The sequence below is a fragment of the Oncorhynchus kisutch genome, linkage group LG28 (genome assembly GCF_002021735.2).
Source record: "Oncorhynchus kisutch isolate 150728-3 linkage group LG28, Okis_V2, whole genome shotgun sequence".
Lineage (NCBI taxonomy): Eukaryota > Metazoa > Chordata > Actinopteri > Salmoniformes > Salmonidae > Oncorhynchus > Oncorhynchus kisutch.
In genome coordinates, this window is record NC_034201.2 from 17,764,612 (window position 1) to 17,791,401 (window position 26,790).

The window sequence follows — 26,790 nt, forward strand, 5'->3', positions numbered from 1 at the left end:
TAGTCAGTTTTACTAGGGTAAGCTTGGCGGCGTGAGTGAAGGAGGCTTTGTTGCGGAATAGAAAGCCGACTCTTGATTTGATTTTCGATTGGAGATGTTTGATATGAGTCTGGAAGGAGAGTTTGCAGTCTAGCCAGACACCTAGGTACTTATAGACGTCCACATATTCTAGGTCGGAACCATCCAGGGTGGTGATGCTAGTCGGGCATGCAGGTGCAGGCAGCGACCGGTTGAAAAGCATGCATTTGGTTTTACTAGCGTTTAAGAGCAGTTGGAGGCCACGGAAGGAGTGTTGTATGGCATTGAAGCTTGTTTGGAGGTTAGATAGCACAGTGTCCAAAGACGGGCCGAAAGTATATAGAATGGTGTCGTCTGCGTAGAGGTGGATCAGGGAATCGCCCGCAGCAAGAGCAACATCATTGATATACACAGAGAAAAGAGTCGGCCCGAGAATTGAACCCTGTGGCACCCCCATAGAGACTGCCAGAGGACCGGACAGCATGCCCTCCGATTTGACACACTGAACTCTGTCTGCAAAGTAATTGGTGAACCAGGCAAGGCAGTCATCCGAAAAACCGAGGCTACTGAGTCTGCCGATAAGAATATGGTGATTGACAGAGTCGAAAGCCTTGGCAAGGTCGATGAAGACGGCTGCACAGTACTGTCTTTTATCGATGGCGGTTATGATGTCGTTTAGTACCTTGAGTGTGGCTGAGGTGCACCCATGACCGGCTCGGAAACCAGATTGCACAGCGGAGAAGGTACGGTGGGATTCGAGATGGTCAGTGACCTGTTTGTTGACTTGGCTTTCGAAGACCTTAGATAGGCAGGGCAGGATGGATATAGGTCTGTAACAGTTTGGGTCCAGGGTGTCTCCCCCTTTGAAGAGGGGGATGACTGCGGCAGCTTTCCAATCCTTGGGGATCTCAGACGAGATGAAAGAGAGGTTGAACAGGCTGGTAATAGGGGTTGCGACAATGGTGGCAGATAGTTTCAGAAATAGAGGGTCCAGATTGTCAAGCCCAGCTGATTTGTACGGGTCCAGGTTTTGCAGCTCTTTCAGAACATCTGCTATCTGGATTTGGGTAAAGGAGAACCTGGAGAGGCTTGGGCGAGGAGCTGCGGGGGGGGCGGAGCTGTTGGCCGAGGTTGAAGTAGCCAGGCGGAAGGCATGGCCAGCCGTTGAGAAATGCTTATTGAAGTTTTCGATAATCATGGATTTATCAGTGGTGACCGTGTTACCTAGCCTCAGTGCAGTGGGCAGCTGGGAGGAGGTGCTCTTGTTCTCCATGGACTTCACAGTCCAAGACTTCACACTCCAAGACTGAAACAGGTTTCCCTCAAGAATTTCCCTGTATTTAGCGCCATCCATCATTCCTTCAATTCTGACCAGTTTCCCAGTCCCTGCCGATGTAAAGCCCAACTCTGTGGGGTGTATGGCTTAAAGTGGTCCTATGGACAGATACTCCAATCTCTGCCATGGAGCTTTGCAGCTGCTTCAGGGTTATCTTTGGTTTCTTTATTGCCGCTCTGATTAATGCCCTCCTTGCCTGTCCGTGAGTTTTGGTGGGTGGCCCTCTCTTGGCAGTTTTGTTGTTGTCAGGGTTTTCGCTGCTGGTCATTCGAGTCAAGTGCAGGACAGCAGAGAATAGGTGATCAGGCGACTTTATTAGCCAAGAGCAACAAACAGACGGGCGCAAACAGCTACAACTCAAGCCAACTGGCAAAAGTGACAAGCCCAAAATACTGTATAACAATAAGGTTCATCAATAATTCCTCAAATGGGGAACAGGCAATGCCCATGGTGAAAAACCAGACTGGCGCGATACAACAAACACAAAACAAAACCATTCCACACAAAGACATGGGGAGAACAGAGGAATATATATATATATATGCAGTGTGATTAGGGAATGTGGAACAATGAAAAATGGAGCGGCGATGGCTAGAAGGCCAGTGACGTTGACCGCCGAACGCAGCCCGAACAAGGAGGGGAGCCGACTTCATCGGAAGTCGTGACAGTTGTGGTGCCATATTCTTTCCATTTAAAAAAAACACAACACATTTAAAACATTTTTTATTTTATTTAGAATTTTTACCCCTTTTTCTCCCCAATTTTGTGGTGTCCAATTGTTGTAGTAGCTACTATCTTGTCTCATCGCTACAACTCCCGTACGGGCTCGGGAGAGACGAAGGTTGAAAGTCATGTGCCCTCCGATACACAACCCAACCAGCCGTACAATTTCTTAACACAGCGCGCATCCAACCCAGAAGCCTGCTGCACCGATGTGTCGGAGGGTACACCGTGCACCTGGCAACCTTGGTTAGTGCGCACTGCGCCCGGCCCGCCACAGGAGTCGCTGGTGCGCGATGAGACAAGGACATCCCTACCGACCAAGCCCTCCCTAACCCGGATGACGCTAGGCCAATTGTGCGTCGCCCCACGGCCTCCCGGTCGCAGCCGGTTACGACAGAGCCTGGGCGCGAACCCAGGGACTCTGATGGCACAGCTGGCGCTGCAGTACAGCACCCTTAACCACTGCGCCACCCGGGAGGCCCTTTCCATTTTTTAATAATGGATTTAATGGTGCTACGTGGGATGTTCAAAGTTTTGTATCTTTTTTTATAACCCAACCCTGATCTGTACTTCTCCACAACTGCGTCCCTGACCTGTTTGGAGAGCTCCTTGGTCTTCATGGTGCTGCTTGCTTGGTGGTGCCCCTTGCTTAGTGATGTTGCAGACTCTGGGGCCTTTCAGAACAGGTGTATATATACTGAAATCATGTGACAGATCATGTGATACTTAGATTGCAAACAGGTGGACTTTATTTGACTAATTATGTGATTTCTGAAGGTAATTAGTTGCACCAGATCTTATTTAGGGGCTTGATACATGAAATTCAAATACAAATCCATTTAAATTACAGGTTGTAATGCAACAAAATTTGAATAACGGCCAGGGGGATGAATACTTTTGCAAGGCACTGTACACACACACACATATACACACACACACACACACACACACACACACACACACACACACACACACACACACACACACGCACACACACACACACACACACACACACAGAGAGCTCTGCCTTTGGCTTTTCTTCACATAATGCAATGAGACAGAGATATATGTGAGGACGGAAGAAGGTATTTTGAGTATCTTTTTGGTTCCAACTCAATGAAAGATTCATCGCTCACTCAGTTTGTACAATGCAGAGGAAGAGGATCAGCCGTTGACTGGGCTGGGGCTGGAGCAGCCATTGCAGGGGTGGAAGAGGGATATGCCAACCAAGGAGGGTGTAGTGTGTTTATATACAGTGTGTTTGTGCGTGTGTGTATGTGGTGTGCATTCATGCGCGTGTGTTTGTGCTTGTTTTTGCGCGTGTGTGTGTACGAGTCTGTATGTTCTTTGAACTAGGTGACTATACCCAGTGCACTTTGTTTGGGTCAGCATCCGATGTTTTTATTTAAAAGTGTACTCTCTCAGTTTAATTTGTTTCAGTGTCTTTCTCTTTCTATTCTAATTTTATTGATCTGGTAAAATTGAGTCTGTCATAATTATCACACAGAAATAGAAGATTATACTGCCTACCATATCAGTTTTAGTCAGCTTAGTCAATTGTATTTTTAAGTCCTCATGCATGTTAACAGTACATTTTCATTGCTCCTCCTCCCCCAGTATTCTTATTTTGGGGGGGGACTCAATTGGGGTCTCAACTTACTGTTGAGAGTTAGAATAGTAGAATACACAAGGTGCAATTTCGAAATGTATTTGTGCATCAGCAGTTTTTCTCTTGCTATGTCAGACACTGACAGTCACTCAATTAGCTCATGTCAGCTAACATTTTGCAAATTGGTAAATTAGTCTAGCCACCTATCTAAACGTGTATTAATCATGGTCGAATTACAGAACGGGGTGCCCCCAATGATTTTGTTAGTCTCTATCACTCAGATGTCAGGTTAAAAACTGCAACAAAATTGAACTTAGGGCCCCCAAAGTCTAGGGCCGACCGACTCTGACTCCATGTGTGGGTATGGATGTGGGTAAGCAGACTCTTGAGCCAATGCGACCCCTAATGATGAGTTCAGATTTTTTTGTGGTCCCCACCCCATCTAAATTGCCCATCACTGACCTTCAGAATTGTATTGTACTTGTCTTGTACTCAATCTATATTCCATACATTGCCTTATTCAATTATCTTCATTCTGAAGTGCTGCCGGTCACATGCAGTCATTTGACACCCAATACTGCTCTATTTCTCATGCATTGTAAGAATGAAGGTCTTTGTATTCATTTGTTTTAGTGTGAGGAGCCCAGTGGTTGGCAGTGATCCCATGGAGTGTCCCAGTGGGATTCCTTTCTGACCATACATTACATCACAGTGACTCAACACACTGTATTATCTTAACTACCACAACAATATACACCAAATACAGCGTGATAACATCATCACACCATTGGAAAAGTTGCGTCCAATTTAATTTCATAGTAGGCCTGTATGGATTTTCATAATACATATATGTGGAATCGACTGGTAGCCTTAGAGATGACTGTGTATCATTTGGAGAACATGTGAAAATGGCACTCTACACAGTGTATGGTATCTATATTATAGATATACTATGGGAATTAAGACACAATGTAGGTGTACACAGAAAGGCTAATTAAGCAGGGTAGAATTGGATCCCTAGCATGTTAACTTTCCCATTCATATAATCATGAACGACAGCGCTAACATCCCCCTTTGTGAATATTTAGCGGTTGGAGAGAGACAAGTAGCAGACAGTGTTGCTAGGAGACCACACACGCATTGACTGGTGTGAAAGACTTGTTGGTTTCACATGCAGCCCTCCCCATTCTTACAGTCCAGCTCCTTTTCTCTTTCACTGTTTATCTATTGCCTCCTTTTTTCTCCATTTACTCACCCCCTCGCTCTCTTTCTCCATCTCTATTTCTCTCTATCAATCTGTCCCCATTTCGTTTTCTTGTTTATCTCTACCTTGATCTCTCTCTCTGTTTCTATTTATCGGATTCCCTCATCCTTCCCCATACCTCCTCTCCTCTCTTCCCCATACCTCCTCTCCTCTCTCCCCCATACCTCCTCTCCTCTCTCCCCCATACCTCCTCTCCTCTCTCCCCCATACCTCCTCTCCTCTCTTCCCCATACCTCCTCTCCTCTCTTCCCCATACCTCCTCTCCTCTCTCCCCCATACCTCCTCTCCTCTCTTCCCCATACCTCCTCTCCTCTCTCCCCCATACCTCCTCTCCTCTCTTCCCCATACCTCCTCTCCTCTCTCCCCCATACCTCCTCTCCTCTCCTCTCTTCTCCATACCTCCTCTCCTCTCTTCCCCATACCTCCTCTCCTCTCTTCCCCATACCTCCTCTCCTCTCTCCCCCAAACCTCCTCTCCTCTCTCCGTCAAGCTCCTGCCTGAGCTGTCTTCCTTCCTCTCCCTTCCTCTTCTTTTCTCTCTCCTTGTCTATGCATCTCTACCCATCCTACTCTAGAGGACCATTTATTTCGCCCCTCCTCCCCTATCTCTCTCTCTCTCTCCCTCACCCACTCCTCCCCTCTCTACCTCTCCCTCACCCTTTTCGCTCTCTTTCTCACTCTCTGTATCTCTTTCAATCGCTATCTCTCTCCCTTCCTCTCGGTCCTTCTCTCCCTGACTGATTGGCTGCAGTGTGTTGGACTGCCACAGCGTATAGCCGGGCGTGTCAGAATGTGGTGATAGTGACATTGTGAATGCGTGCGGCACAACACGGCCACAGGGGTCAGGCCATAATAACACGCCATGTGGATCTGTGCTGTATGCTGTGACGGTGTGGCGGTGTGGTGGAGCCCTGTAACAGGCCAGCAATGTGGAGTGACAGACAGCTGCCCCACGGCCCAATAGAGCAGACGACCTGACAGCTAGGTGCTCTCTCTGCCACCACTGGGAGGCAGGATGGGGGAGGAGGGAGGGAGGGAGATGCAGGTGGAGGCAGGGAGGTAGGAGGGAGACAGACAGAGAGGCGGGAGAGAGGAAGGGACGAGGGGAGACATGGGAGACGGGTGGGGAGACAGAAATGAGGGAGACAGTAGGAGGGGGAGAAGGGGTTGATGATGTTGGGCTCACTGTCTCGGGAGCACTGTCTCCCACAAACAATCCAGATGGCAGTGAATGCAAAGCCTGCATCCAGAAGTCATCCAAGGTTGAGTTTAAATAGGAAATGTAGAAACAGCCACAGTCCTTTGACACCCCAGATCCTCAATATACTGTAGGCCTACAATGGTTAGCCACTCCCTTCCCTTTTTTTTATAACCAGAGATACTTCTCACAGTAATTATTGTTTGATTAGTTTAAATTATGGGCATATCTCATTTTCACATCTTTTCCCACATAATTTACTGTGGCAAGCATCTACATTCTAATACTGTGGCAAGCCTCTATATTCTAATACCGTGGCAAGCCTCTATATTCTAATACCGTGGCAAGCCTCTACATTCTAATACCGTGGCGAGCCTCTACATTCTAATATCGTGGCAAGCCTCTACATTCTAATTCTGTGGCAAGCCTCTACATTCTAATACTGTGGCAAGCCTCTACATTCCAATACTGTGGCAATCCTCTACATTCTAATACTGTGGCAAGCCTCTACATTCTAATACTGTGGCAAGCCTCTACATTCTAATACTGTGGCAAGTCTCTACATTCTAATACTGTGGCAAGCCTCTACATTCTAATACTGTGGCAAGCCTATACATTCTAATACCGTGGCAAGCCTCTACATTCTAATTCTGTGGCAAGCCTCTACATTCCAATACTGTGGCAAGCCTCTACATTCCAATACTGTGGCAAGCCTCTACATTCTAATTCTGTGGCAAGCCTCTACATTCTAATACTGTGGCAAGCCTCTACATTCTAAATCTGTGGCAAATCTCTACATTCTAATTCTGGGAGCATTTGGGGTTGTAGCTCCAAGGGTTTTGTTTGTGTCCATGTGTCACAATGTGTGTAATTGTTGTCCATGTGTCACAGTGTGTGTGTTTGTTGTCCATGTGTTACAGTGTGTGTGTTTGTTGTTCATGTGTCACAATGTGTGTGTTTGTTGTCCATGTGTCACAATGTGTTTGTTTGTGTCCATGTGTCACAGTGTGTGTGTTTGTGTCCATGTGTCACAGTGTGTTTTGTTTGTATGTGTGTCTGTGTGTGTTGTGTTTGTTTATGTGACACAGTGTGTATGTCTGTGGTTGTGTGTTTTGTTTGTTCATGTGTCACAGTGTGTGTGTCTGTGTGTGTGTGTTTGTGTGTGTGTGTCGTGTTTGTTTAAGTGCTGAATGGCAAAATTTTCTGCAGCCTTGCATGCAGATCCAGGAATGTGAATCACGCCTCCATCTGCCTCCATCTGCCTCCATCTGCCTCCATCTGCCTCCTAGCTCTAACGAGGTGGATTTAAATGACTTCTGACCCTGTAAATGCCTCTTAAGCTTCTTTTACAATCCCTGAATTGCTGATTTAATGTGTCAGTGTGGGGGCTTTGGTTGCATATCTACATTGTGGGCTGCATATACAGTATAGCCTATGTAGTGTGTGTGTGTGTGTGTGTGTGTGCGTGCGTGCGTGTGTGCGTGCGTGTGTATGCTTATAGCACATGTAAGACCTGATTAAAACTGGGACGTCTATGTGAGCGATGCTGTTGCCTCCATATTCATTTAGGCTCCGTTAAGGACATACAGTAGCTGCAGAATTTGTTTTGATTTGTGGGTGCTGGAGGGTGTGGGGTAAAAACATACCCCTTTAAAGTAAAGCATTGCATGCATCTATAACACATACAGTTGAGCAGACTTGTTTTTAGTTGCCTTTTAGAAACGCATTTCTGTTACGGTTTTCTTCCGTTGAAGGAGAGTCGGACCAAAATGCAGCGTGGTTAATACGATACATGTTTAATGTAGACAAAACACGATCAATACAAAACAACAAACGGAACGTGAAAACATATACAGCCTATCTGGTGAAATACAAAACACTGAGACAGGAACAATCACCCACGAAACACTCAAAGAATATGCCTGCCTAAATATGGTTCCCAATCAGAGACAACGAGAATCACCTGCCTCTGATTGAGAACCGCCTCAGGCAACCATAGACTTTGCTAGAACACCCCACTATGCCACAATCCCAAAACCTACGAAAACCCCCATACATAAACACAACACAAAATAAACCCATGTCACACCCTGGCCTGACCAAATAAATATAGAAAACACAAAATACTAAGACCAGGGCGTGACAGAACCCCCCCCCCCCCAAGGTGTGGACTCCCGGCCGCACACTTAAACCCATAGAGGAGGGTCCGGGTGGGCGTCTGTCCACGGGGGCGGCTCCGGCTCGGGACGTGGACCCCACTCCAACCAAGTCTTAGTCCCCCTATAACGCGTCCTTTGATTGGCGACCCCCTTGGCCTAATAACCCTCACCAAGGACCCCACTGGACTGAGGGGCAGCTCGGGACTGAGGTAGAAGCTCGGGACTGAGGGGAAGCTCGGGACTGAGGGGAAGCTCGGGACTGAGGGGTAGCTCGGGACTGAGGGGTAGCTCGGGACTGAGGGGTAGCTCGGCACTGAGGGGAAGCTCGGCACTGAGGGGAAGCTCAGCACTGAGAGGATGCCTAGTACCAAGAGGAAGCCCAGTACTGAGAGGAAACTCAGGCAGGTAGTAGGCTCTGGCAGATCCTGGCTAGCTGGTGGTTCTGGCAGATCTTGGCTGACTGGCAGATCCTGGCTAGCTGGTGGTTCTGGCAGATCCTGGCTGACTGGCGGATCCTGGCTGACTGGCGGATCTGGAAGATCATGGCTGACTGGCGGATCCTGGCTGACTGGCGGATCTGGAAGATCCTGGCTGACTGGCGGATCCTGGCTGACTGGCGGATCTGGAAGATCATGGCTGACTGGCGGATCCTGGCTGACTGGTGGATCCTGGCTGAATGGTGGATCCTGGCTGAATGGCGGATCTGGAAGATCCTAGCTGACTGGCAGATCCTGGCTGACTGGCGGATCTGGAAGATCCTGGCTGACTGGCGGCTCTAGCTGCTCTGGCTGCTCCATGCAGACTGGCAGCTCTGGCTGCTCCATGCAGACTGGCAGCTCTGGCTGCTCCATGCAGACTGGCAGCTCTGGCTGCTCCATGCAGACTGGAAGCTCTGGCTTCTCCATGCAGATTAGCAGCTCTGGCTGCGTTGAACAGGCAGGAGACTCCGGCAGCGCTGGAGAGAAGGAAGGCTCTGGCAGCGCTAAACAGGCGGGAGACTCCGGCAGCGCTGGAGAGGAGGAAGGCTCTGATAGCGCTAGACAGGCGGGAGACTCCGGCAGCGCTGGAGAGGAGGAAGGCTCTGGCAGCGCTAAACAGGCGGGAGACTCTGACAGCGCTGGAGAGGAGAAAGGCTCTGGCAGCGCTGAACAGGCGAGGCGCACTAAAGGCCTGGTGCGTGTTGCTGGCACTGGTGGTACTGGGCCGAGGACACGCACAGGAAGCCTGGTGCGGGGAGCTGCCACCGGAGGACTGGTGTGTGAAGGTGGCACAGGATGGACCGGACCGTGAAGGGGGACTGGAGAGCCTGAGAGCAGGACTGGCATAGGACGTGCAAGGCTAGGTAGGTACACAGGAGGTCTAGTGCGTGAGGCTGGCACACTCTTCACCAGCTGACTAACACGCACCTCAGGACGAGTATGGAGCGCTGACCCAGGTGCCATCAAATCCCCGATATGCTCCGTCGGGCGAATATCGTATCTAAAGCACCAACCTAGCAACTCCCTCATAACTCTCTCCTCCACTTTCCCCATTAACTCCTTCACAGTCTCTGCTTCACTCACCTCCAACACCGGCTCTGGTTCTGGTCTCCTCCTTGGCTCCTCACGATAAACAGGGGGAGTTGGCTCAGGTCTGAACCTTGACTCTGCCACACTCTCCCTGAGCCCCCCCCCCCCCCCCCAATACATTTTTGGGGCTGACTCTCGGGCTTCCATCCGCGTCGCCGTGCTGCCTCTTCATACCAGCGCCTTTCCGCTTTCACCGCCTCCAGTTCTTCTTTGGGACGGCGATATTCTCCAGGCTGTGTCCAGGGTCCTTTTCCGTCCAATATCTCCTCCCACATCCAGAAGTCCTGTGATCGCTGCTCCTCACGATAAACAGGGGGAGTTGGCTCAGGTTTGAACCCTGACTCTGCCGCACTCTCCCTGAGCCCCCCCCCCCCCCCCCCCCCCCCCCAAGACATTTTTGGGGCTGACTCTCGGGTTTCCTTCTGCGCCGCCGTGCTTGTCTCTTCGACTCCATTCTCCTATAGCCCTCTTCGCACTGCTCCAGCGAATCCCAGGCGGGCTCCGGCACTCTCTCTGGGTCGACCGCCCACCTGTCTATTTCCTCCCAAGTCGTATACTCTAAACTTCGTAGCTCCTGCTGCCGCTGCCTGTCACCACGCTGCTTGGTCCTGGTGTGGTGGGTGATTCTGTTACGGTTTTCTTCCGTTGAAGGAGAGTCGGACCAAAATGCAGCGTGGTTAATACGATACATGTTTAATGTAGACAAAACACGATCAATACAAAACAACAAACGGAACGTGAAAACCTATACAGCCTATCTGGTGAAATACAAAACACTGAGACAGGAACAATCACCCACGAAACACTCAAAGAATATGCCTGCCTAAATATGGTTCCCAATCAGAGACAACGAGAATCACCTGCCTCTGATTGAGAACCGCCTCAGGCAACCATAGACTTTGCTAGAACACCCCACTAAGCCACAATCCCAAAACCTACGAAAAACCCCCATACATAAACACAACACAAAATAAACCCATGTCACACCCTGGCCTGACCAAATAAATATAGAAAACACAAAATACTAAGACCAGGGCGTGACAATTTCATGCAATTCTACATCATTTATATGCTAGAAGACATTAGTAGAATATGTTTTAATACCACACAAATGGCCAAATGCAGGCAACTCACTGGTAGGTAGGATGCCATTTCTTACTTTATTTGTATTGTTTTTTGTTCTATCATTATTATTATTTTAAATCATTGTCATTTTTGTAGGCCTATTTATTCATCTAAACCAGTTCTTTAAATATGCTAATTATGTTTGGTTTCATTCTTTTGAGACAGTTTTGCTGAATGAAGTTTGATCTGTCTTTTTATTTGTGTGTTCCTTATTTTTTATTTTTTTTATTTTTTTATTTCACCTTTATTTAACCAGGTAGGCTAGTTGAGAACACCTTTATTTAACCAGGTAGGCTAGTTGAGAACACCTTTATTTAACCAGGTAGGCTAGTTGAGAACACCTTTATTTAACCAGGTAGGCTAGTTGAGAACACCTTTATTTAACCAGGTAGGCTAGTTGAGAACACCTTTATTTAACCAGGTAGGCTAGTTGAGAACAAGTTCTCATTTGCAACTGCGACCTGGCCAAGATAAAGCATAGCAGTGTGAGCAGACAACACAGAGTTACACATGGAGTAAACCATTTACAAGTCAATAACACAGTAGAAAACAAAGGGGGAGTCTATATACAATGTGTGCAAAAGGCATGAGGAGGTAGGCGAATAATAACAATTTTGCAGATTAACACTGGAGTGATAAATGATCAGATGGTCATGTACAGGTAGAGATATTGGTGTGCAAAAGAGCAGAAAAGTAAATAAATAAAAACAGTATGGGGATGAGGTAGGTGAAAATGGGTGGGCTATTACCAATAGACTATGTACAGCTGCAGCGATCGGTTAGCTGCTCAGATAGCTGATGTTTGAAGTTGGTGAGGGAGATAAAAGTCTCCAACTTCAGCGATTTTTGCTGCCAAATGAGGTGTTTGCTTTAGGGATGATCAGTGAGATACACCTGCTGGAGCGCGTGCTACGGATGGGTGTTGCCATCGTGACCAGTGAGCTGAGATAAGGCGGAGCTTTACCTTGCATGGACTTGTAGATGACCTGGAGCCAGTGGGTCTGGCGACGAATATGTAGCGAGGGCCAGCCGACTAGAGCATACAAGTCGCAGTGGTGGGTGGTATAAGGTGCTTTAGTGACAAAACGGATGGCACTGTGATAGACTGCATCCAGTTTGCTGAGTAGAGTGTTGGAAGCCATTTTGTAGATGACATCGCCGAAGTCGAGGATCGGTAGGATAGTCAGTTTTACTAGGGTAAGCTTGGCGGCGTGATTGAAGGAGGCTTTGTTGCGGAATAGAAAGCCGACTCTTGATTTGATTTTCGATTGGAGATGTTTGATATGACTCTGGAAGGAGAGTTTGCAGTCTAGCCAGACACTTAGGTACTTATAGATGTCCACATATTCTAGGTCGGAACCATCCAGGGTGGTGATGCTAGTCGGGCATGCGGGTGCAGGCAGCGATCGGTTGAAAAGCATGCATTTGGTTTTACTAGCGTTTAAGAGCAGTTGGAGGCCACGGAAGGAGTGTTGTATGGCATTGAAGCTTGTTTGGAGGTTAGATAGCACAGTGTCCAATGAAGGGCCGAAAGTATATAGAATGGTGTCGTCTGCGTAGAGGTGGATCAGGGAATCGCCCGCAGCAAGAGCAACATCATTGATATATACAGAGAAAAGAGTCGGCCCGAGAATTGAACCCTGTGGCACCCCCATAGAGACTGCCAGAGGACCGGACAGCATGCCCTCCGATTTGACACACTGAACTCTGTCTGCAAAGTAATTGGTGAACCAGGCAAGGCAGTCATCCGAAAAACCGAGGCTACTGAGTCTGCCGATAAGAATATGGTGATTGACAGAGTCGAAAGCCTTGGCAAGGTCGATGAAGACGGCTGCACAGTACTGTCTTTTATCGATGGCGGTTATGATATCGTTTAGTACCTTGAGTGTGGCTGAGGTGCACCCGTGACCGGCTCGGAAACCAGATTGCACAGCGGAGAAGGTACGGTGGGATTCGAGATGGTCAGTGACTTGTTTGTTGACTTGGCTTTCGAAGACCTTAGATAGGCAGGGCAGGATGGATATAGGTCTGTAACAGTTTGGGTCCAGGGTGTCTCCCCCTTTGAAGAGGGGGATGACTGTGGCAGCTTTCCAATCCTTGGGGATCTCAGACGATATGAAAGAGAGGTTGAACAGGCTGGTAATAGGGGTTGCGCCAATGGTGGCAGATAGTTTCAGAAATAGAGGGTCCAGATTGTCAAGCCCAGCTGATTTGTACGGGTCCAGGTTTTGCAGCTCTTTCAGAACATCTGCTATCTGGATTTGGGTAAAGGAGAACCTGGAGAGGCTTGGGCGAGGAACTGCGGGGGGGGGGGTGGAGCTGTTGGCCGAGGTTGAAGTAGCCAGGCGGAAGGCATGGCCAGCCGTTGAGAAATGCTTATTGAAGTTTTCGATAATCATGGATTTATCGGTGGTGACCGTGTTACCTAGCCTCAGAGCAGTGGGCAGCTGGGAGGAGGTGCTCTTGTTCTCCATGGACTTCACAGTGTCCCAGAACTTTTTGGAGTTGGAGCTACAGGATGCAAACTTCTGCCTGAAGAAGCTGGCCTTAGCTTTCCTGGTTTTGGCTTTCCTGGTTTTGGTTTAAGATAGGTTATACGTAGGCCTTTCAATATCAATAGCCTATTGCTGTCATTTGTTGGGTACAGCAGGCACTAGCCTTTCTTGGTAATTTCGGCAATATAGGCTTTTCAGAACTTTTATGAAGGTTTAAACCACTTAGCAAGTGTTTTGTTTAATTCTGTTGAGCCATTTTCTTTGGCCTAATTAAGTTTCCAACTGTAATGTTGTGTTTGCCATGATATAATATCCTGCTGGTATTTTCCCTATAAACAATGGCTTGACTTGGCGCTCCAACTGACTCCGACAGTTGAACTTGAGGTGAGGATGAATGTTTTAGGCCTACCAGAGTTACTCCTATAATCTAACAATATAATGCTTATCTTTATAAACAATATTCTGATGGAAAAAATAAAACATTTGCCTTCTTCTGTATGCCTATATCTTTATAGCAGACAGCAGTAGCCTATCCGACAACGATAAAGCATATCTCTCACTCTCTCTTTCTCTGTGTCTAGGCCGAGGCTTCTCTTCATATCATACAGTGGAAGCCTAGGCCTATAAGCCTATATGCATGTCACACCCTGACTTCGGTTATCTTTGGTTAGGTCAAGGTGTGACAAGGGTGGTTGGTTTAGTTTTGTATTGTCTAGGTGTTTTTGCCTGTCTAGGGTTTTTGTATATCTATGGGGTTTTAGTATGTCTAGGTATATGTAGGTCTATGGTGGCCTGAATTGGTTCAGGCCAATTCAGGTTTTGGTTTTGTGGGTTATTGTCTATGTGTAGTTGCATGTCAGCACTCGTGTTATAGCGTCACGTTCATTTTGTTTAGTGTTCTTCGTTTAATAAGGAAGAATGTATTCATATCACCTTGGTCTCCTTGTTATGACGAACGTGACAGAATAACCCACCAAACAAGGACCAAGCAGCGTGAAAAGGAGGAACAGCGCTTAATGGGGAGATGGACCTGGGAGGAGATTTTAGGTGGAGCAGGACCCTGGACACAGCCGGGGGAGTATCCAATGTATCCTGTGCCTCCTCCCCGTACTCGCCCTGAGGTGCGTGTCACCAGCCCAGTACCACCAGTTCTGGCACCAGGCCTCCAGTGCGCCTCTAGGGTCCAGTATGTCCTGTTCCTCCTCCCCGCACTCGCCCTGAGATGCGTGTCCCCAGCCTGGTACCACCAGTGTCTGCACCACGCATACAGTGTGCCTCGGCATTCCAGAGCGTCCGGCGACAGTACCCAGTCTAGAGCGTCCGGCGACAGTACCCAGTCCAGAGCGTCCGGCGACAGTACCCAGTCCAGAGCGTCCGGCGACAGTACCCAGTCCAGAGCGTCCGGCGACAGTTCACAGACCGGAACCTCCAACGACAGGCCACAGTCCGGGGCCTCCAACGACGGGCCACAGTCCGGGGACTCCAACGACGGGCCAGTCAACGGGTCCAACGACGGGTTCCCAGTCCAGAACATCCGGCGACGATCCACACAGCGGGGATCGGCGAGGATCCGCAGTCCAGAGCCTCCGACGATGATCCACGGGTCAGTGATACAAGAGCGGACTCAGTGTAAAGAAGGGGGGCGGTGTCCAGAACCAGAGCCCCAACCGAGGTTAGATGCCCACCCAGACCCTCCCATATAGGTTTAGGTTTGCGGCCAGGAGTCCGCACCTTTGGGGGGGTCACACCCTGACCTTAGTTATCTTTGTTTTCTTTATTATTTTGGTTAGGCCAGGGTGTGACAAGTGTGGTTGGTTTAGTTTTTGTATTGTCTAGGTGTTTTTGTATTGTCTATGTGTTTTTGTATATCTATGGGGTTTTAGTATGTCTAGGTATATGTAGGTCTATGGTGGCCTGAATTGGTTCCCAATCAGAGACAGCTGTTTATCATTGTCTCTGATTGGGGATCCTATTTAGGTTGCCATTTTCCATCTTGGTTTTGTGGGTTATTGTCTATGTGTAGTTGCATGTCAGCATTCGTATTATAGCGTCATGGGCGTTTTTGTTATTTTGTTAGTTTGTTTAGTGTTCTTCGTTTAATAGAGAAGAATGTATTCATATCACGCTGCGCCTTGGTCTCCTCGTTATGACGACCGTGACAATGCATGCAATGCCCTGATGGATTTAGTAAAGACATGACAAGGAAATAACACATATGGAATCATGTAGTAACCAAGAAAGTGTTGAAACTGCTGCAGAGGATAAGATCATTAGAGTTACCAGCCTCTGAAATTGCAGCCTAAATAAAGACTTCACAGAGTTCAAGTAACAGACACATCTCCACATCAACTGTTCAGAGGAGACTGTGTGAATCAGGTCTTCATGGTCAGATTGTCGCAAAGAAAGAAATACGAGCAATGGACATTAGACCAGTGGAAGTCTGTCCTTTGGCCTGATGAGTCCAAATTTGAGATTTTTGGTTCCAACTGCCGTGTCTTTGTGAATGGTTGATCTCCACATGTGTGGTTCCCACCTTGAAGTATGGAGGAGGAGGTGTGATGGTGTCGGGGTACTTTGCTGGTGACACGGTCTGAATTATTTAAAATTCAAGGCACACTTAACCAGCATGGCTACCACAGCATTCTGCAGCAATACACAATCTGGTTTGCGCATAGTGGGACTATCATTTAGACTATCACACCTTCAGGCTGTGTTAGGGCTATTTGACCAGGAAAGAGAGTGATGGCGTGCTGCATCAGATGACCTGGCCTCAACAATCACCCAACCACAACCAAATTGAGATGGTTTGGGATGAGTTGGACCACAGAGTGTTGGAAAAGCAGCCAACAAGTGCTCAGCATATGTGGGAACTCCTTCAACACTGTTGGAAAAGCATTCCTCGTGTACCTGGTTGAGAGAATTCCAAGAATGTGCAAATCTGTCATCAAGGCAAAGGGTGGCTACTTTGAAGAATCTAAAATCTCAAATATATTTTGAATTGTTTAACACTTTTTTGGTTACTATGTGATTCCATATGTGTTATTTCATAGTGTTGATGTCTTCACTATTATTCTACAATGTAGACAATAGTAAAAACAAAACAAAACACTTGAATGAGTAGGTATGTCCAAACTTTTGACTGGTACTGTATATATATATATACAGTATACATATATATATATATATATATACATATATAGACAATACAAATATAAATACTGTGTGTCCAGTGACACTGACTCACCCAATGATGAAGATGAAGCATAGGCTACTCACCAGTGATAAGATACTTTGAAAAACAATGCTGTTCACTCAGAATCCCGCAACAGTTGTTGATAAAACAATTGTTCGCTTCTACAGACAGATTAGTCTTCTATTTTCAGCAGTAGGCATTTGCTTTCCAAATGGTAGGCCTACGTTTTCTCGCTGATATCTATGGCCACAATGCTACAGGCTGTTCTATATTTGGCACATGTTCTGCCCAAATTGTGACTTGTGATAAAACTTAATCCACAGCTATTTTTTGAAGCTATTGATCCTCTGTAGCTAAATGATGCTCTCTGGTGTAGTATTTAGAATTATTTTATTTATGTCTGTACAGACAGGAGCAATATCATTTTGGGGGAAAAGATGTTGTATGGCCCAAGGCTATGGATAAGACATGCTCTAGGAGTAGAGGAAGTGTGCTGTATAGTGGACTAGTGAACCTGACGAACCGTCTCCCAAGCAGTGTCCTTTTCCTCAGCAGCCTGCGTAATTGCACACTTCCCCACAGCTGTAATGCGACAATTGTACGGCTGCCTACTCAGCTGCCAGATCCTGGAAGCCCAAATCAGCGGCCCTGTTAACAGAAGCCCAACCTACACCGTCTCAACTCCCTAACCTAATTAACACTGAGTCATACAACACGCCACCCCACGCCATGCCACGCAGGGCAGCCAGGCCACAGCAATGCAGCAGGCCATTGTGTGTAGGGAGGCCAGGGCACTGGACAATAGGAATTAGCGGGAGCTACGATGGCACACAGGGTGACACACAGGGCCATGTCAGAATCATGATGGGATGACACTGCTCTCTGTATGATGTCATCTCTCACTGTAGAGAACCCTGTGTTCTCAGAGCCATATTGTTCATGACTCTGCAGCCTGCGCTCCTCCACTGGAATCAGATTCAGGTTTAGATTTGTATTGGTTATAGATATTAAATTGGTCTCTTACTTATAGAATGCCAATCAGTAAAAATAGATAGTTCAACAGAACAACAAAGTACAGAGACAATAATTGATGTGTAACCTAATGGAATCAGTTTAGAGAATCCCCCATGCTGTTGGAGAAGGATTAATAAGGTTATGTATGGGTGGGTTCATTGAGTGTATTCTTCAATGTGTAGTAGCAGCAGGCCTCTAAATGAATTAGTCTACATTGTATGTTGGTGTGCGTTTCATCCAGTGTTTGCGTGATTATGTTCAGACTAAAACCCATTGCACGGAGTCCCATGCAGTATAAAGTTAAACCACCAAAAGCACTTGAACACTCACACTCCATTTTTTAAAAACATTTAAGATGGAAAAATACTGGGAACCCTCGCACACCAGCTGACAGCTGCGCTTTTCTTAGCCAATCACAGCGCCGCGCTCGCATACATACTCCAATGCACACAACACTGTTGGGCCCTCAAATATCTGCCCCACAACAAGCCTGACTCTTCATGGGGTGAATAGCGTGTGCAGGAAGCCCTGCGTGCGCTACATATGACAAACCACATTACTGCCTGGGTAGCAAACAGCCCTAGTTAGGCCACCCCAAGGCCCCCAGCCAGAGAGAAACACTGCAGCTGAGTTACCATGCTTACTCAGATAGTCATAATTGGATAATGAAAATATAAATAGTGTTTTCATGTGATCCACTGTAGGTTGGGCGTTGGGGTAAACAACACAGTGGACTGAGTAAACATACAATACCTTGCTACCTCACTACCTGGCTGCTTGGCTAGTTTGTTTTACCCTGGAGGAAAGGATGTCCATGACACAAGGAGCCTTATTAGTTACGTTTCCTGCCTGTCCATCTATTTGGATGTTTTCACATATTTTGGTCAGATATTGTGTCAGACATGGTTTATAATGCGACCTCTCTGGTTTTTACCTTTCACTTCTGGTAAGTCCTACCCTGTCTCTGAGCACCTCATTATGTCTGGAGGAATCCCTCCTGCCCTGTTCACCTGTAATGAAGAGAAGGAGCCAGGTACTACAACCATGTTGTAATTGCTACTGCCCTACATACAGCATGTCGACATGAGAGCTGTGTAGGGGAGCTGTATAAGAGGACAACTGGACAGGGCTCTGTCATGTCAGCTCAACATATAATAAATGACTATTAACAATGACAATGTCCCCATCTTCTCCATGTCTAGGTGACTCAAGCTTGGTCTGCAGTGACATTCATCCCCTTCACCCTATTGGTCTTCTATACCATGAGCTCTGGCTCCGCCCAGGATGTGGCGGTGGAGCATTTCTTGCGTGACATAGAGAGGAGGGGCAAGCGGCTACATTGCGCTGTGATTGGCTGCGAGGAGGAGCAGTGTCCCCGCGGCGACATGAACCTGCTGTATCGTAAGAGCCGGCTGGACTGGAGGCACAAGGACCAGGAAGGCAATAAAAAGAGGTGAGGAGAGGTGAACTGATCTCAACTCACAGCTGCATGCTGCACTGGAGAGATGGAATGAAGATTATTCAGTTCAGTTCAATTGTACATTTCTGAACTGAAGTGGAAGAGTTTTGTTGTTCATATTTTATGTGCAACCTCTTAATTGTCATCCTAAGGGGAGTGGGGGCATGTAGAAAGGAAGATAAGAAACCAGATGAGAGGAACAGAAAATGTGAAGAGAGGAGCATTATGGCCTTCATTACAGGGCCAATGTGGCCCATTGGTGTCTATCTAGATTATGGCACGCACACACACTTCCGCAGGCACACACACACACATATACACACAGGAACACTTAAAGACACACACACACACACACACACACACACACACACACACACACACACACACACACACACACACACACACACACACACACACACACACACACACACACACACACACACACACACACACACACACACACACACAGAGCTCTGCTCTTGGCTTTTCTTCACATAATGCAATGAGACAGAAAACAGTTGCATCTCGGTTCTCCATGATGAACATGCTCAGTGCTGTTTCCTCTCCCTGCGCCAGCTTCCCTCCTCTCAAAAGGAAGGTGCAAAGCTCTTCATAAGGAATGATGGCAGAATTAAGGCTCATCAGTAGTACAGGACACATTGTGACCTAAAAATGAGGCCTACATTTGATGTGTAGTTTGTTATGTTTTATCGCTCTTGCTTCCTCTAGCTCAAACAAACAAGGCAACATGCACTCAGGGTTCACTCACCTGCGATAACCTCTTAAATGAGGCCTTTGATTGCATGCTCGGAAGCTCAACATCTCCTCCTCCTCTTCTCACACACGTAAAGACCCAGTTACCTAGGCTTGCTCTTTCTCTCTCTCTCTCTCTCTCTCTCTCTCTCTCTCTCTCTCTCTCTCTCTCTCTCTTTCTCACCAACACACACACATACCAGACATACACATACACAGATGTGTGCACCCACGCACTCAGCCCTCACTCGTTCCCAGCAGGGAAACCAAAAGGCGGTTTTGCCCCCGGCAGCATTCCTCCAGCACCATTTCTCCAGCACCATTTCTCCAGCACCATTCATCCAGCACCATTCCTCCAGCACCATTTCTCCAGCACCATTCCTCCAGCACCATTCCTCTGGTCCGGCTAGGGAAGTCAGATCCCACCCATCCATCCCCTCTTTCCTTCCTTACAATGGCTACCGCTCCACTAGTCACCACGGTGGAACAGGATCAATAGAATCGGAGAAACAGGTTGAAAAGGACACGAGCCATAGCTGACACTGAGGCTTTCTGTTCTGTGCCAGACAGCCAATCATTTCCTTCTAGATGGTTGTAGCGGTATCCTTTCAGCTCTTTTCACGGTAGTTGTTGTGCACAGTGTTTTTTTAATGACTTCAGCCGCTGTTGTTACAGACCTATACTGTATATTTTAAATGCAATAACTCCAGATTTGGACCATGTCAGCTGCAACTCCCCGTCCCATGTTGTTGCTCATCAAGATACACTGTTGTATGGATTCTGCTCCAATTTAATCAACCAGTAGCTTTATTGTAGAGATATAGATTTTGGTTTCACCTGTTAGGAAACCAAAGATGTTCTGAATCTGTGGTGTTCATGCATGATGGTAGTTTGGATGTGGTCATGATGACCTTCAAAAGACCTTCAGGGATTTTCCATATGAAGTTTTAGAAAGTAAAATTGGCTTTAGAGAGCGAATATGAATTGAGTGACCTGTTTAATCAAAGGAACAGCACAGTACTTTATACCTTCAACTCCAATATATTTTAATTGAAGAAAACTCCAGTTTGAATTTTTATGCTGCACTGCCACACCTTTTTTTCAGGCAATAAATAGCCCCAAAAAATTGCAGTTCCTTTGTGTGCTTGTTTGCAGTATGTTTAGTACTGTACATTGGCAAGCAATACCATGTGAAATGTCATGGGTTTTTAAGACAAACCACTAAACCAATAAACAGGCAAGCCAGTTGCCATGGAAACAGATCAAATGCTTGGCAGAGGTCATGATGAGTGTAGTGAAGAGACAACGTAATAAAACAGATAAACAATTAGTTCGAGATACCCAGTGACACAGTGATGTACATACAGGGAGATTACAGTCAGAGAGGAGTTGCTAGATTTTGGGGAGTTTGATTTTAGGGGAAGTCATTTCCTAATTGAATGTGTTTGTGAGCTAGGGGAGCAGATGTGGAGGGAAATGGAAGGACGGAAGAGTCCCCCCTTACACACAATACTGGCATGCACAGCTGCTGCACTGCCTCGCCCAATCTCTCATCACTCACTCTTCAACGGGAAGCTAGTCTCTCTGTGCCATCCATGTATGAGCAGCAGTGTGTGTGTGACAGACAGAGGGAGAGGAAGACGGGTAAAGGACTGAAGCTATTTAAAGAACGTTTCTGAAGAGAAAAAGAAAAAGGGAGCGAGGCAGAAAAGGGGAGGGGCAACACAATGGGGAAATAAATTAAGGTCCTTGACTGAGACGTGATTAACTGCTGAATGACGGAATGCTGTGCTTCCTGTGTTCTCCAGCTCCAGCCAGAAAGACCCCTCCTCAGCAACGGTGGGCAAGGTCCGTGACCTGGCGTCCTTCCGACGCCACTTCCGCATGGGCTTCATGACCATGCCTGCCTCCCAGGATCTGTCCCCTCACTCCTGTGCCTCTGCCATGGCCCCCCGCTCCCAGTCCTGCCATGCAGTGGGCGCTAGAGACACAGGTCTGGAGAATGGGGAGGATTATTCTGACACCCAGTCACAGCATGGCGGGCGCTGCCCCCCTACCAAACCCAAACGACACCCCAGCACCCGCCTCAGCTCCTCAGACCCCAGAGCACCTCACGTCCTCCCGGACACCCCTCCACCGCCCCTACCCACTCACTCGCAGGCCAAACACTCAGAGAAGAAGAATGGTAGGCTACTGCAACAGTAATGAGGACAGTGAAGTGGGGAAATTTGGAAATGTGGGTTATTATTATTGTCCCTGTTGTGATGATTGAAATGTCTCTAGTTCATTGCTCTGCCTCTTTCCCCTCCAGCAATGAAGAAGTCAGACTCGGGGGACATGTCCAAGAAGGTGCCGCCTCTGAAGCCCAAACGAAGTCCCAGCACTCAGCTCTCGTTTGACCCCCCACCAGCCCGCGTGCCCCCTCCTGCCACGCCCCTGCCTTTCCAGGGGGGTGAGGGTAAGCCCCAGGGTGAGGAGGGGGATGATGAGCCTGTCTACATAGAGATGGTGGGCCAGGTGTTCACAAGGGAGAGCCAGACTGCCACCCCTCACCCTGTCACTCCCGTCGCCACCACACCCGACTCAGACTCAGACCAAAACGAGGCCATCTATGAGGAGATGAAGTACCCGTTGCCAGAGGACAGAGAGGGACACAAACGTATCCCTCTCAAACACGAGAGACTCAAATCCTCCAAACACCACTCCTCTGGCATCTCTGCCCCTCTACCTCGCCCCTCCTCCTCCCCCTCCTGTTCCAAACCTAAAGCCACAGTGTCCATTTCCCACTCCTCGCCCCTCCCCTCCTCCACCTCCACCACCCCTGTCCCCCAGCCACTCTCCTCCAGCCCGCAACCCCCACGGGCCCCTACTCCCTATCTCCTCCAGGGGAACAAATCAGAGACAGAGTCCACCAGTAAGATCCCGGCCCCCTTCCCCAACCTGCTGCAGCACCGGCCTCCGCTGCTCGCCTTCCCCCAGCCAGCTGCTGCCTCCAGCGGGGTCGGGGTCCAACACAAAGCTGTTGCTGCCAAACTGGGAACCATCAGCATCCAGACCTCCTCCAGTATGACAATGCCATCCAGCACCTCCTCTGCCTCTACCACCCCCTCCTCCAATCTCCCCATGCTCCTGTCAGGCTGTAAGGAGTCTAAGGAAAGAGACAAGCAGAGCAGAGACAAAGACAAAGACAGAGACAGAGACAGAGACAGCCAGCTCGACCCTGCACCGGGTCTAAGGGCCAGGAGCCACTCCACACCGCTGCCCCCTTCCTCCAAGTCCACCTCCCCTTACTCCCACCAGCACCACCACCCCCACCACCGCCCCTCACACTACCACCACTACCGCAAGCCAGATAGAGGAGACTCGCCCAACCCCAACACCAACAACAAGAATGGCTCAGAAACCTCCTCCAAGTCCACTGCCCAGACCCAGACCCAGGGCTCTGGCAAGGAGGGCAAGTCTGTGAGCTTCTGCTTGAAGTCAGACAAAGGAGACAGGGACAGGGACAGAGAGAGGGACAGAGAGAGGGAAAGAGACGGTCATAGGGACAATCACAGAGACAGGGATAGTGACAGAGAGAGACACAGGGAGAGAGACAGAGAGCGAGACCGTGACAAAGACAGAGAAACAGGGTCCCACTCTACCTCCTCTCAGGCTGAGAGCACTCCCACCACCAACAGCCATTCATCCCAGACCAGCACCAGTTCAAACCCAAACCAGTCCTCCTCCACCTCCTCTCACTCTCGCCCTCACTCTCGTTCCCACCTCCAACGCACCCACACCCCTCATGGCCTGCCTGCCTACAAGCCCCCCTCCTCAGACAGCCCTCTGCTCTGGACCTACCCCTCAGTGGGCTTCCGGAGACCCCCGGCGTACGACAGCCTGCGAGGAGGGTCTCATCTGCCCTCCTTGCACCACCAGGGTCATGGTGATGTGGCCTCCAAAAGCAGCACGGTGCCTGGGCCCGTCCAGGGGAAGGCTGGGTTCATGCCCTGGGACAGCAGTGGCTTTGGAGACGACGGGTCCTACTGGCCCGTGCAGAGGAAACTCTCCTTCAGCCATGGCAGCCGAGAGACAGCAAGAGAAAGTAAGTTAACATGTGCTGGGGGGGCATCATGGGTTAAAATTAAATATTTAATCTTATCAGAAGTTCCTCTCATCCCTTTGAGGGATAATCAGACTATTAGACTGTAAATTGAGTGTCATCTGTTACTATACTGTCAATAGACAATCATTGTATGTTTACTCAACAATTCCCTTCTGTCATTCCCCTCTCAGAGGATGAAGGACGTGCATGGAATGGTAGTGCCGATGCCCTCCTGAGGGTGGACAAGGAGGAACTGGTCCCAGGGCATCGAGGAAGAGGAGGAGGAGGAGGCCACTCTGGGATCCCAGTACGCTTCACTGGAGGGAGGGGGCTGGGCCACAGTGAGTCCCTGGCCGGGATGGAGGAGGGGTTCTTGGGGTTCCGAGCCCTGCCTAGAGGGGGTCTACCTCTCCCCTGCCAAACCTTCCCAGCCTATCGCAATGGAGGTGAGCACCTAGACACCTAGAACAGAATCCTTCTAGCAGAATCTTTCTGAGGGAAAGTGCTCTAAAGTATGTCAAGGATTTCACTAGCACACAAAAAGTTATTTAGAAAAGAGATAACATCAGCAGATGCCTCTGAAGATCCTATTAGGTGGATTTCTTCCATCCACAGTCACATGATCATGGTGTTAAGGGTTAAGATCATCAGTGGCAGCATGTGTAGTACCAGAGCTATATATACACACATATACACATACTTATGCACACAATACCTCCCCCACATGTACCAGCGGTTGTACATAGACACATGTAAGAATGCACTGCCTTCTATATGCACAGCTGTTCTCCCTGGCAACATGAACAGCACAATAACCATTATTGATTTGTGGCTATAGACAGGTGTATGAACATTGCTTGTTATTTTTGTGTTCCAGAACTGGGTCGATTCGGCCGCTCATCATCCACCTCTGGGGCGAGGCAGGTGGGTGGATGCGACGTTCAGAGGCAGAGCAGCCTGCCTCATCGAGAGGCACTGAGTCAGGTGAATAATACCTATTATTATAATAACGATGATCTTTGGTATTACTGTGATTACTATAATTTGTACAAGTAGTAGTATTGGAATTATTCTGAAGAATATGGTCATTCTTATCATGCCCTGTGCTGATAGCAACAACCCTCCTCCTGAGCTATTTATAGTGTGGAGATATGTTCAGTGAGCAGAATAAGGATGTGGCCAGCAGCCTTAAAGAATAAGTCCAGGAGAGAGCAACGCTCTAACTGACGTATGCGGAGATGTAAGGAGCATGCTTCTCTACAGTGTTTTGGAGCAGTGAGCCGATGTCCAATCGTGTTGCGTTTTGCCCAGTCACTTGGCTGCATCTCAAATGCTGACGCAGTTCAAGTGTGCTGTGCTGCAGAGACAGTCTGCGTGTGCCGCCTGACCCTCCCTCGCACACCACGGGGAGCCACAGGCCCAAAGATGGTGTCACACTGCCCCCTAGTGGCAGGATATGGTGCAACACATTAGTATTGACACTGTGGTGGTTGCTGAGCTTGGTCTTCAATACTCAAATAAAATTGAATTGTATTTGTCACATGCTTAGAAAAAAACAGGTGTAGACTAACATTGAAATGCTTTTTTACGGGTCCCTTTCCAACAATGCAGAGTTAAAGATAAAATAAAAAATAGAAATAGTGACACAAGGAATAAATACACAGTACCGGTACCGAGTCGATGTGCAGGGGAATGAGGTAGCTACAGTATCTACAGTTGAAGTTGGAAGTTTACATACACCTTAGCCAAATACATTTAAACTCAGTTTTCACAATTCCTGACATTTAATCCTCATAAAAATTCCCTGTCTTAGGTCAGTTAGGATCACCACTTTATTTTAAGAATGTGAAATGTCAGAATAATAGTAGAGAAAATGATTTATTTCAGCTTTTATTTCTTTCATCCCATTCCCAGTGGGTCAGAAGTTTACATACACTCAATTAGTATTTGGGATCATTGCCTTTAAATGGTTTAACTTGGGTCAAACATTTCAGGTAGCCTTCCACAAGCATCCCACAATAAATTGGGTGAATTTTGGCCCATTCCTCCTGACAGAGCTGGTGTAACTGACTCAGGTTTGTAGGCATCCTTGCTCGCACACACTTTTTCAGTTCTGCCCACAAATTTTCTATAGGAGGGAGGTCAGGGCTTGAGGATGGCCACTTCAATACCTTGACTTTGTTGTCCTTAAGCCATTTTGCCACAACTTTGGAAGTATGCTTAGGGTCATTGTCCATTTGGAAGACCCATTTGCGACCAAGCTTTAACTTCCTGACTGATGTCTTGAGATGTTGCTTCAAAATATCCACATAATTTTCATTTCTCATGATGCCATCTATTTTGTTAAGTGCACCAGTCCCTCCTGCAGCAAAGCACCCCCACAACATGATGCTACCACCCCCGTGCTTCACGGTTGGGATGGTGTTCTTTGGCTTACACGCCTCTCCCTTTTTCCTCCAAACATAACGATGGTCATTATGGTCAAACAGTTCTATTTTTGTTTCATCAGACCGGTGGACATTTCTCCAAAAAGTACGATCTTTGTCCTCATGTCCTCATGTGCAGTTGCAAAGCGTAGTCTGGCTTTTTTATGGCGGTTTTGGAGCAGTGGCTTCTTCCTTGCTGAGTGGCCTTTCCAGTTATGTCGATTTAGGACTCGTTTTACTGTGGATATAGATACTTTTGTACTTGTTTCCAGCATCCATGTGTAACTCTGTGTCGTTTTATCTGTCGAACTGCTTTGCTTTATCTTGGCCAGGTCGCAATTGTAAATGAGAACTTGTTCTCAAC

The 26,790-nt window shown here is 47.9% G+C and overlaps 1 protein-coding gene across 1 annotated transcript in view; it reads left to right on the forward strand.

The window, feature by feature from the left end:
- Window positions 1-26,790, forward strand: part of LOC109875628 (neuronal tyrosine-phosphorylated phosphoinositide-3-kinase adapter 1) — a 63,356-nt gene that overhangs the window by 23,101 nt on the left and 13,465 nt on the right. The window contains exons 2-6 of the mRNA XM_031808644.1: window positions 18,904-19,154; window positions 21,722-22,098; window positions 22,225-24,000; window positions 24,192-24,446; window positions 24,878-24,984. Coding sequence (XP_031664504.1) covers window positions 18,964-19,154; window positions 21,722-22,098; window positions 22,225-24,000; window positions 24,192-24,446; window positions 24,878-24,984 — 2,706 coding nt within the window. The 5' untranslated portion in view covers window positions 18,904-18,963. The remainder of the gene's footprint in view (window positions 1-18,903; window positions 19,155-21,721; window positions 22,099-22,224; window positions 24,001-24,191; window positions 24,447-24,877; window positions 24,985-26,790) is intronic.